Source organism: Taudactylus pleione, unplaced genomic scaffold, assembly GCF_031769625.1.
Source record: "Taudactylus pleione unplaced genomic scaffold, aTauple2 ptg000290l, whole genome shotgun sequence".
Classification (NCBI taxonomy): Eukaryota; Metazoa; Chordata; class Amphibia; order Anura; family Myobatrachidae; genus Taudactylus; species Taudactylus pleione.
Window position 1 is genome coordinate 5,676,861 of NW_028284692.1, and position 12,650 is coordinate 5,689,510.

At 45.0% G+C, this 12,650-nt stretch overlaps 1 protein-coding gene across 1 annotated transcript in view; it reads right to left on the reverse strand.

The window, feature by feature from the left end:
- Positions 1–12,650, reverse strand: part of LOC148511851 (polycystin-1-like) — a 157,779-nt gene that overhangs the window by 18,345 nt on the left and 126,784 nt on the right. The window contains exon 40 of the mRNA XM_088482602.1: positions 10,368–10,463. Coding sequence (XP_088338728.1) covers positions 10,368–10,463 — 96 coding nt within the window. The remainder of the gene's footprint in view (positions 1–10,367; positions 10,464–12,650) is intronic.

Here is a 12,650-nt window from a genome sequence, read left to right on the forward strand (position 1 = left end):
TGTTTAAACACAAACCAATTGGCATAATATTTTGTTGCCTTTTTTTCTGGCAAAGATACTTTTTCACAAAAATAAATAATCAATAACTGCTAACATAAACGTACAAAAATAAATTAAAAGCATTTCACAAGAAAGGAGAGGGAAGTTTTGACCAGAAAGGAATATGAGCCAAGCACAGAAGGAGTGTGGGAAAAGTCGCCATTGCTGTCACCGTTTTTTCGCCCGTTTGGATGGGGGAGGGTGGGCGCCAGACCGGGTCCGGGATGCCATCGGGCTGGCCTGTCCAGAGGCAGATGTTGTGGCCTCTGGACTAGGCACAGGGCTAGGCACATTTGGAGGATTGGCTGATGTTGTGCCTGAGGTGGAGGATCCTGATATTCCGGCAGGAAGGGAGGTCGGCTCCACCATGTGCTGGCGAACGAGCTGCTCCAGGGCATCGGCGATGCGGATGTTGGCCCTGGTATTTTCCGCCAGGGCCTGACCAATGGTCACGTTGGCCGCAGCATTTTGCTCCAGGGCCTCAGCCACCCGTATCAGACTGGCGTCCATCCTCTGCAGAATCTCTGTATGGAAATCCAATTTGAAATTGAGTTCTGTGAGGAGGCCCACTGCCTGCGAGGGGGCACGCCCTGGACTGGCTTCTGCAGGGTCCTCAGCCGGATGTACTGGTTCCTCCCCTGCAGAGCCAGCAGAAATTCTGCGGCCAAGGCTCCCCTCTGGAGCAGACTCATCCGCCTGTGTCTCTGTTGGAAAAATGAGAAAAGAGTCACATTAGAATCTACATATTGGCACAATAGCATTTCAGAGTTGGTGACATCACAAGACTTACCTGGGCCAACATGAGGAGCCGCAAAGTCTGGCATGTCCGTATCCATGTTGGACACGCCAAACACCTCCACAGGCTGCACACACCCCTGTGCCAGCTCTTCTAAGTCTGTCAACTCCAATGACACAGGGGTGGGACCCCCACCTGTCCCCCTTGCATGCCTAGCCCTGTCGGCAAGTTTTTGCTTGAGACGATATTTGAAGTCGCCCCATCTGTGGAATGAAATTGGAACCATTATCCTTTTGTTTAAAATGGGGCTTGTTTATAGGGTGGGAAAGTGTTTACTTACCGCCTTTTTACATCCCGGGCTAGACGGACATAATCACCCACCCTATTGACAGCAACGGCTACCTCTTCCCACATTCTCCCCTTCTGGCTTAGACTCATATTCCTGTCTGTCTGTGGCAGGATGTCCACACACTTCTGGATTAAAACCTCCATCTCCTTTCTTGTGAAATGTGGCTGCCTTTTTTTTTTGGCAGCTTTGGCGGGTTGACTGGGGCCAGCAGTCTCTTCCATGTCATCGTCCTCACCTATTTGGGTAAATATGCTGATTTAGCCACTTCACAACTTGCACAATATTATGTTTGAAAATAATCATTGAGACAAAATGCATGAAGGCCTTACCGCCGGAATTTTGCCCATTGTTTCCCTGGTTTGAAGCCATGTCTCTGCTTCCAGCATGAAATCATCCAGAAATTCTATGTGATTTCGTGACGTATATATACATGCGTCCTTAGTTTGCGGCCGCATCATTGATTGTGCGTCCCTATGATTCATCCTTAATTTGTGCGGGAAAATAAACACTATTTATGGCTTGGTGTGTGTGGATTCGAGGTTGCGTTGTTGGATTATTGGCAGTTAAATTGGTTGGAGTTTGTGGTTTACGGTTGGAGGATTTGGCGGATTTTGGCTTTTTTTGGGTTTGCTACAGTTTATTTTTTTATCCGTTCGCATTTTTGTTGTTTTTTTTGGGCCTCGTTTCCTGATTTGGTAAGTTTGGTGAAGTCTAACTTGTGGCCAATTGGTGTCTACTTCTTGTTTTTAATTTAATATTTTCAGCTTAACACTAATTTCATCTCTTTTAGATTTTTTTGGCTTGCGGACCCAAAGACCTTTTTGAGGGAAATCTTTTATATTAGCTCTTGGTAAGTCCATTATTTTTCTTGCATTTGCGAACTAATTTGCGCATTTTTCACTGTTGGTCTAGTGACTTGCATTTGCGAACTAATTAGCGCATTTCTCACTGTTGGTCTAGTGACTTGCATTTGCGAACTAATTAGCGCATTTTTCACTGTTGGTCTAGTGACTTGCATTTGCGAACTAATTTGCGCATTTTGGGATGCTTATTCATCATGTAAACCAGTTTTTGTTTTCCCTTTTCCATTTTTGCCTTACATTTGACCCCTATTTGACGTACGGTGTGCAATGTCGTTTTGATCAATGCCCAAATGTGTGTTTTGCCTATTTTATGTTTTGGCTTGCACCAATTTGACAAACATAAATTCACCCTGTAAATTTTTGATGTATAATTTTTGGCTTGTTTACAGTTTTGACGTATCATGACAATACCCCGGCATGTAAGCAGCTATGGATGGTATCATAAAGCTAAGTTGTTTTATGTTACTTTTGGGGTGGCTCAAAAGCCTTACATTGTAAACTTTGAATTTCAGGTAGATCTGGGTCGAATTGTTCTGGCCCTGCTCCCGGAAGCCGACCAACCTCAATCTCGTCCCAGGCGTAGGCATCGTAGGCATGCAAGGCCCCAGATATTTCGAACACGTGTCACCCTTTTTGGAATGCCCGATGATGAGGTTTTAAGACGCTACCGTCTACCTCCCAAAATCATCATAGACACTCTCTCATTAATAGAAAGTGATCTTGAGCGGCAAATTGACAGTCCAACAGCAATACCACCACTGACGCAATTTATGGCGGTGTTACATTTCTGTGCCTCAGGATCGTTTCAAACAACGGTGGGAATAGTGGCGGGCATCTCCCAATCCTCCTTTTCCCGGATCCTGAGGGCAGTGATGGAGGCACTTTTCAAGCACCTCCATCATTTTATTAAAATGCCTTTGGATATGGGTGCCCTTAGTGTGGCCAAGGCCAATTTTTACCAAATAGCTGGCTTCCCACACATCATAGGGGTTGTGGATGGTACTCACACACCACTTCAGCCTCCAGCACGGCTGGAGGCAATATTTAGAAACAGGAAACACTATCACTCCCTGAATGTAATGGTGGTATGTGATGCCTCCCTCCAGATCCTGTCCCTGAATGCTAAATTACCAGGAAGTGCACATGACTCCTTCGTCATCCGGCAATCAGGGATATGGCAGAAATTAACCAACCTACAAGCTGGTGATGCGTGGCTTCTGGGTAAGTGGAGACCTTTAGTACATAACAATGTTAAGCTTGATACACAGTGTTCCTGATGTTGTCTCTTATTTTTTACAGGAGACAGTGGATACCCTTGCATGTCCTGGCTGCTCACTCCTTATTTGGCTCCCACACCAGGCCCACAAAGTGAGTATAATTCCGCACTTACAGCCACCAGGCAAGTGGTGGAGCGCTGTATCGGCCTTTTAAAAGGCCGATTCAGATGCCTCCACCGCTCTGGTGGCGAGCTCATGTATTTGCCGGATATGGTGTCGAAAATTGTGGTCCTGTGTGGGATATTTCACAACATCGCCATAAGGAGTGGTGTCCCAATGCAGCCAGAGGATGCCTTACCTGAGGATGGCCCCCCCGAGGTTGGTCGGAGGTCAGTATGTGGGGGGGCCATACGCGATGATGTGGTGGCCAGATTTTTTAGGTAAGTTTTACCAAAACTACAGTGTTTATACCTAATGTGTTTGTGTTTGTTTGCGAACATCTAATTGATTTTTATTTTTTTCACCATCTTCTGTTTGTTCACATAATCTTTGGCACTCCAACGCTCACTACTTCCTGCTACCCTTACCAAACCTGGATCTGGTGATTTTGGGCATATATTCTGGAACCCATATCGCAACGCCATGTTTGTGGAATCATGTTGGCATGGTCCTTCGTCAACCAGTTCTTGATTGTTTTTTTTATTTAAATATTTTATTTGTATGTGTTGTATTTGAGATTATCACTGTTTTTTTTTTTTGGGAGTGACCACTTAGATTTCTCATTTATGTTGTGAATAAATGTTTGGAGAGTGAAATGGTCTTCCTTTTTTTGGACGTTAACAGCAGGGGTAATCCAGTACTGACACCAGTTGATGTAAACTGAAATATGTTTTCAGGTTCCCAACCCACACCAAAAGGAAGCCTGTCCAAACCTTTGGATTTGGAAGATTGGCCTAAGCAGCTTGCACACCAACTAGGAACCTGTAAAATGTAGAAATATCTAATTGACACTACACCCAAAAAGGGAAATGATATTGTTACTGTTATGTGTTTCTTGTGGCTGTTTAACATACAAATACAAAACACAATCTTACTTTTAAAAAAGGGAAATCCTTGCAGGAACAGTCTACTTATGTCAGGGAAAACTATTTTTGTTTTGGAAAAAAAGAATGAGCCAGAACGTATATTAGAACTAAAAAATTTATTTAGAAAACGAAAAAAAACAAAAAAAACTACTGGCGAAGGATGCCAGACAGCCGGTCAAGGCCCACAAGAATGCCAATGACATGTTGGCGCATCTGGGCAACACATTCGTCCACCTCTTGCCGACGCCTCTGTTCCTCTGTGGGTGCGAAAAGTGTGTGGATTAATAAAACAATAGGGAATCCACATTAAAAAAACAAAAACACAACGAAATCACTCCTAAACCTAAAAAAAAAAAACCAAAACAAAAAGGGGGTGCTGCCAAAAATACAAGGCCTATGTACAAATTCCCACAGGTGTGATATGTGTATGTTGAAATCAGCAGGAAGAGGTAAAGGCAAACTGCTAAATCACCAAAAGTAAACCAAAAAAGCACGAATAAAGGCACGACACATGATTACATACAAACAGTTTGTGCTTAAAAAAAATGAGAAAGAAAAACATACCGGGAGCCAAAACGGGAGCTCCGGAAGTCCCTCCATGTTCTTCCTCGGAGGAGCCTTCATTCCCCAAAGAATGGGGAGGGGTAATGACGGACTCCGGGGAGGGGGTAATTGGAAGAGGGGTGGGTGGAGGAGAGGGGGAAGTGGGACGGAGGGGAAGGAGGCCCGACAGTTCCGGGAGAGGGTCTTGGAAGGCTGGGGAGGAGTGGGGTATAGGGGAAATATTTGGGGTGGAGTGTTGGCTGGGGGTTGGGGATAGTGGGCGGGAACGCCGTCTGGCCGGACGGTGACGGCGTAGTCTTGGCTGGCCACCTAAAATATGTCAAACAAATTGAGGTTAGTTTCTGGCCAAATCCGGGGCCCAAAAAAAAACAAAAACCCACCAACAAAAAACATGCAAATAGGAGTAGAATGAAAAAAACAGAAATAGAGGGAAAACATGCACACGCAGATATGAGGACAAATAATAAATAGGACAGACAGGAAAACATGCACACGTAGATATGAGGACAAATAATAAATAGGACAGACAGGAAAACATGCACACGCAGATATGAGGACAAATAATAAATAGGACAGACAGGAAAACATGCACACGCAGTTTGCCCCACAAACACAAACATGAAAACCACAATACATAACACTTACTTTCCTGTATCTGCATGCGAAAGCATGCCAGCAAGCGGGGCGTTCGCCGTTGCAGGTCTGACCACCTGCGCTCCAGCTGCCCGATGTTGCGGCGTGAACCGAAGGACCGCAGGCGGGACCGTGCCTCCGCATACGTGGAGCGCTTCTGCCGGTTGGTGATGGGTGGAGGCTGGCTGGTGATACGGCGATCCATCACCTCCGTAAGCACCAGCAGCTCGCGCCTGGTGAATGCGGAGGCTCTCATGATGGCAATGGAGTTTTTCATACAAAACATTTTTGATAAAGTGTGCAAAAAATTTCTGATTGGCTAATGTATTTTGGAAATTGACAGGAGCAATTTTATTGGTTAGTGTATGAGTCATGTGTTCAACAGGGCCATAAATCTCTGGAGAGTTATGATAGGCTTGATGCAGTGACATGCGTTTGCAAATTTAAATAAAGAAATGAACCCCGGAAAATATGCGGGGATCCACACCAATAGAACAATTGTTTAATTGTGGTTCACATGTTTTTTGAACAATAAAAGCGAATGTTCCATCCGTACGTATTCTGCGGGTAAACACAAACACGGACAAGAGTAAAGTTTCTTGCATTGTGTTGAAAAAAAAAAAACAATTAAGCTAATTGATACATTGATTGGCATGATACGATTGAGGGAGGTAGGCAGAATAAAGGAGCAGGTAATCGACATCTGACAAGGCCACTTCCGGTTTATACTTGTGCGTGCGTTCCCTTCAAGCCATTTCGGGGATGTACGCTCGCTATTTCGCACGCTCGTTAGTTAGAGGAGGGGTCGTCTGAGTTTAGGGAGGAATTTTAGATGCGAACGAAAATACGAGCGAGCCATTGAATTTAAATAATTTTGTACGTACGCCTAACGTACGTGCGCCCGCTTGCGAGTGGGTCTGAATGAGGGCCTATATACCTTAACCAAGGGAGAGGTATACAGGTAGACTGACCCAAACCCTCCTGAGACCAACAGCTACAGGGCGCACTGAGCGTGGACCGTGAGAGCCTCATGTGGAGGGTAGGCGGAGCAACCCAGATGCGTGAAACCCTTCGTAGGGACTGGGTCGGGGTGGAGTTGCCGGGGGAGCACCTACCTCCCCTAGGCTGTGTTAACCAGCCGGGTATGCTGGTCTCGTGGCAGCAGAAGCGTCTGCTGCCGATCCCCAGCGTCAGACAATAAGGCCCCGGTGGTGTAGTTAGGACGTGGACAATCCCGGGCCCTAACAGCAGCGGCTTCTGTTGCGTCTCTGACACCAGAAGCAAGGACTGCCGTGTGTGATACCCGTAAGCGGGGAATCGCCTTACCTGACATCTCCATACTTCTGGTTGCAGTCCAGGTTGCAGCATAGCGGCTAGCAAGCTTAGCTGCAAACCGCCAAAATCACCAGCCCAGTTACTGGTGTTGCGGCCCAGCAGAGGTAGATGGAGTCAAAGTATATGCTCCTTAATTCAGACGCTTAGTACTGCCAACCCAAAAAACATAACATAAAATTAAAGCTTAGGACTGCCAGAGCAGTGCCGTTACAAAGGTGCGTCTTGATCCTGCCGCACCAAACGAACAACTGAAGTCCTATGGCTAGGGGTGGGGTATATATGGAGGAGGACCCAAGGCATCCAGGGAGCTGAAGTTTTAACTGTTTGGTGCCTGGTCTTCAACCATAATATCCCCATGGTATCCCTGTGGATCCCTATGGACCCTGAAGAAGAAATGAAGCCAGTGGGCCGGATTAACTGGGGAGCGACAGGGGAGGTCGTCCTGGGGCCCCCACACAATGTCCCCACCATGGGTTAAAGTGGGCCGGAACAGGAGAACCAGTTCCGCCTCCTCCAGTTCACCTCGAAGGCTCAATTTGTCAGGTGCCCGCTGAGATTTTGTTACCAGTGGGTACCCGGCTCCTGCTCCCTCCCCGCAGCAGCAGCTGGAGGCTGGAGCTCACTCCTGAGCACCGTCTCCTGTAGTGTGCAGAGCACTATGGGAGAGACGTCGTGACGTCTCTCCCATAGTTCCAAGGAGCAGCCTGTCGGATGGCCGTGGCCGCAGGAGCGGGGCTTAAGGTAAGTATTGTTTTATTTTCATGTAAGCGGCTTCACTACAGGGGGCATTACTACAGGGAGCATTACTATTGGGGGCATTTCAACATTAGACAGTGCCACACTACAAGGGGGCATTACTATTGGGGGAATTACTACAGGGGGCATTAATACTGGTGGCACTACTAATGGGGGCATTATGTGTATTAGGGCACTACTGTGGGCATTGTGTATAAGGGGCACTACTGTGGGCACTGTAAAAGGAGCACTACTGTGTATCATAACATGAATAAGGGACACTACTATGTGGTGTATTGTGACTCAGGGGCAGTATGTGCCATGTAATATGGATAAAATTGCGCAACTGGTGAGTAATATTTCATGTGGGTGCATATATGAGCCATATTCAATTTGCCATGGGGTTTACCCCGCAACCAACTGCCGGCCAAAATCCCCGCGGCGCAGGGAAAAGCTATTCAATTAAGTAGCCCTTTTCCCGCACTGAAAATCGTGACTCGGGCGTAAACACACTGATTCCACGTAAACTGCAGAATCAAAGTGTTTTTTCCCCATGCGCGAGCCCGATTTGGTGGTTTTTACGTGGATTTTACCGCGCACCTCCATGAGCTGCGAGGTAAAGTCCGACTGCAGGGACTCGCGCGTGGGGTATCCCGGCTAATAGAATAGGGTCCGGCGTGGCAATTAACCGCTTAGTGTGTTTTTTTTGTCCTGTTGGTGTATATTGTGTTTTTTTGTGTGTGTGCCTGTGTTTTTCTTTTTCATGTGTTGCCCATGGGCCCAATTTTACAATGAGACTTAACCCCTTTAGCACTTGCTATCAGTATTTAACAAACAGCGCTAAGCTTAGCTTATCGCTGTTTGTCAATGTACCGCTTACGTGCCATACAGTCCCCCAGGGCCGTAACTAGGGTGGTGCAACCTGTGCCATGGCACAGTGCACCGGAGGGCAGGGAGCGCTGTTTGGGACTGTCAATTTTTCTTTTTATTATCATTCTCACTTGTAGCTTCCTCTTATTTTATCCCCAGCTTCTCCTGGCCACTCCTATCTCTTCCCTGGCCCTTCCCCATGAGGCCATGGCACTTTTTCAGATGTCCCTATTTAAAAAATGGGGTGGAAGCGAATATAAACATTGTGTATTTGTGTTGTTGCCTGTCTTTGGGGATTTAATAAATGGTGGAAATTATTAATAAACTATTGTGCCCTGTTTCTATTTTCCCTTAGTCCGCCGGAGTGTTCTCTACCATACAAATGTGATTTGGAAAAAGAGGAAAAGACAGATTATTGTGTGATCATACAACAATAAGTACATACTAAGGATAATATTGACAATTTGCTCATAAGAAATAAGGACATTACATTGTCCTAGTGATAAACCTATGACAAATACAGAAGCTTTAGTACATCTTAACACACAAAGGGGGAGATTTATCAAAGCTTAAGGGCATATTCAATATGGGAGCGAAAAGTCCGTGCTTGACTTTTCGCTCCACATCGCAGGTTTGAGTGGGGATAAAGTATCGGGCGCGTGCCCGCTTATCCCCGTATTCAATTTAAAAGGTGCGGAATTGGGACCCGGCGAAAAACTGACTGGCGAAAAGTCCTCTGAATTTTCGGGAATTGATCCTGGCACACCCCAAAATATGTCCTGACATGGGGAATCACTATAGGTACCATGTGTGACTGATGTGAATGGTCAAATATTCTCTCTGTAAAGTGCTGCGGAATATGTGTGCGCCTTATAAATAACTGGTAATAAATAAATAATAAAAATAAATAGGTACCCCCGATTTGGCATTATGCATGTTGTCGGGATTTTTAAATAGCTGCGTCAGGTGTTGTTTCCCGGCTTTGAAGAAGTGATGAAGAATAGCACTTAGGTTTTTTGGGGGCAAAAATTAACTAAGCCTATCAAATTTGGGGTACATAAAAATGGGTGCAAGCATATTTTTAAGTCCCTAAAGTGCATTTTGAAAATTCTTCAAAAATGCACCTGCCGCTATCACCCGCATTCTTTTAAACACCTGCCGCATACTCGGGAACCCCCCCTGAATTAATTTCGTTATTTAAAAACTTGTTCCCCAAATTTTGTTTTTTGAACCCCAAAATTAAAATAATTTTTTTGGGGTGTCCCTATTTTTTTAATTAACTTTTTTTGACACAGTTAATTTTTAGGGGTTATTCCCAGGGGTGCACGCTATTTTTTATAAGCCTGCACCCCTAAACCCCAATTCTGCACTTTTTCGCCATGTAAAACATGGTGAAAACTTATCCCCGGGGATAATTCAAACATGCGAAAATGACGTCATCAGCGATAAATTATCGCCGATTCCGACTTTTCGCAGCCTAATTGAATATGGCCCATTGAGAGAGATAAAGTGAAGAGAGAAAAAGTACCAACATGTCAACTCCTAACTCTTAGTTTACAGACTGGGGTGTAATTACTAAGCCTTGGATGGAGATAAAGTTCCAGTCAATCAGCTCCTAACTGTCATTTCACAGGCTGTGCTTGAAAAATTACAGTTAAGTGCTGGTTGGTTGTCTCTTCAATTATCTCCATCCAAAGCTTAGTAAATAGACCCCTGTTTGAAAACTGACAGGAGCTGATTGGTTGGTACTTTATCTCTTTCCACTTTCTCTCCAAGCTTTGACAAATCTTGCCCAATGTGTTTTATGTATAAATAGCTTTTAAAATTCTATTTTTTCACAGTTTTCTAAAACTTGCCTTACATTTAAAACTGGTCCAAATCTGGATAGCAAGTAGTTGATGTAGCAATTTGGTAGATACAGCAAGCCGGTAGATACAGTACCTTTTATGGATCCAATTTATATTGTTCAGAGCTCGGATGATTTTCTGCATCTTTTCCAATGTGTTACCAAGTTCCTGACATGGATTCTGCAGGCAACTATAAATAGTATGTAGTATGTAGTAAGTATATTGAATCACGATCACACTGGTGTAATCAAGCCTATACTAGGAAATTCAGTTAAGGATTGTAAAAGAAGCTTCATTTTGTACAGACAGTATAGTATATATTTACAAAGAACCATTGGCGTATTTATAAGGGATGCAGGGTGTTCGGTGCCTACGCAAGTGCAGTAGAGGTGTCCCCAGTACCATGGCACGGACACCATGTTACCAGAAGTCTGCACATGCCCAGTAGACTCTGGCACAATGCCAGAGTACTGCACCACAGAGAGAAGGGGATTCACACGGAGTAGTCTGCACACAGGCCCACTCCTCACTTAAACCGCCCCTGAATGCAACAACTTACAGATGTGTCCACATAAATCTATCCTCCGTGCACTACAAGTTGCGCTACACATAACGCAGGAGCTCTGTGTGACTAGGTAGCGCTGAGTGTTTTTTTTGGATGACTTTCTACTTTCAAATGCATCTTATTCGCACAGCAATACGAATAGTTAGCACAAACTGATTAAAATGATATGCAACATGCCTATATTCTGTGTGCGTCTGCGGGTGGGTGTATCTGCATACGAAACGCTGCGTTACAGCCGCTGATACTTAGCATTTAGTGTGCAGATACACCCGCAGTCGCTCAGAGAACATAGACATGCTGCATATCATTTTAATCAGCAGAAGCTGTTTGTGCTAACTGTCCGCAACGCTGTGCGAATAAGACACATTTGAAGTTGCACAAAAAGACACTTGGCGCTACTGAGTCACTCCACGGCATGGCGCAGCTAGAAGGGATGTGTAGTGCGCAAAGAGGCTTGATATATGAGGACACATCTGTAGTTTAAGAGACTGTTTATGATCAGATCGCTATTGCACACCATGCATGTAGCTGTGTCTCATATGTCTACACATATAGAGGACTACGGGGGAGATGTATGAAGGGATGGCTAATGGGCAGTAAATGCCTGGAACTGCTTCGCCTATACCTCGGTGAAGCAGGCCCAAGCACCGCCCACATTATTATCACCCGGTATGCAGAAGAGGGAGAGTGCTAATTCACCTGTCCGGCATGTCGCACTCTCCTTCTTTAGGCTTCTGGCCGGCACTTGCAGTTAATCTGCACATGCGCTGGTCAGAAATTCCTAGCAGCACCCGGGACGTTATTGCAAAAAAATAAAAAAAATTGTTTTTTTCTAAGCACAGTCCCTGACTGTATATTCCAGCAGCCAGGGACAGTGCTGTGGTGCGGCAATGACAGGCAAGCTGGTAAAATCCATAGCTACAGGTGTCAGAATGATCAGTGCCACTGACTGTTCATACATTGCCTCACCACGTCAGTGCCCATACTAGTCCCCTGTCATTTTGATCAGTTCCCTGCATTACTACATGCAGGGAAAAGGTAACTGCAGCACAGAATGTGCAGTTACCAATTTTACACATATCGCCCCATCATACATCTCCCCCCATGTGATCAGCAGAACCTGCAGATTGCACTCTGGTACATTGTAGTTATTTACACAAATGTTAGATCATGTTGTTTTTGTCTTAAAAAAAATACTCTGTCTAAATAGTCCTACTTATTATTGAAATAAATAATAATGTGGCAACACCTCAATGTATAAAAGCATGCAGGTATGGTCAAGAGGTTCTGTTGTTGTTCAGTCCAAACACAAGAATGGGGAAGAAATGTGACCTAAGTGACTTTGATAGTGGAATGATGCTTGGTGCCAGGTGGAATGGTTTGAGTATGCTGATCCCCTGATATTTTCACACACAACAGTCAGTTTACAGAGAATTGTGTACGAAAAAATCAGTGAGTGACAGTTCTGCAAGTGACAACACCTTGTTAATGAGAGAGGTCAGTGGCTACAGAAAGGCATCAGTAATACAAATAACCAAGTGTTTTACCAGTTGTATGCAAAAGAGCATCTTTGAACACACAACATGTTGAACCTTGAAGTGGATGGGCTACAGCAGCAGAAGACCACTTCAGATTCCACTCCTGTCAGCCTGGTTAGCGCCTTTTGGCTTTGTGTCACAAACTTTGCTCTTGAGTACATGGTTAATTAATTACATTTTTAACTCAGCCGGTGCCCTACTGGGCATATTACCTCAGTGCCAGAGGATCTCTAGTGGTTGCCGGAGATTCCTACTTGCCCTGAGCGTCGCAGCT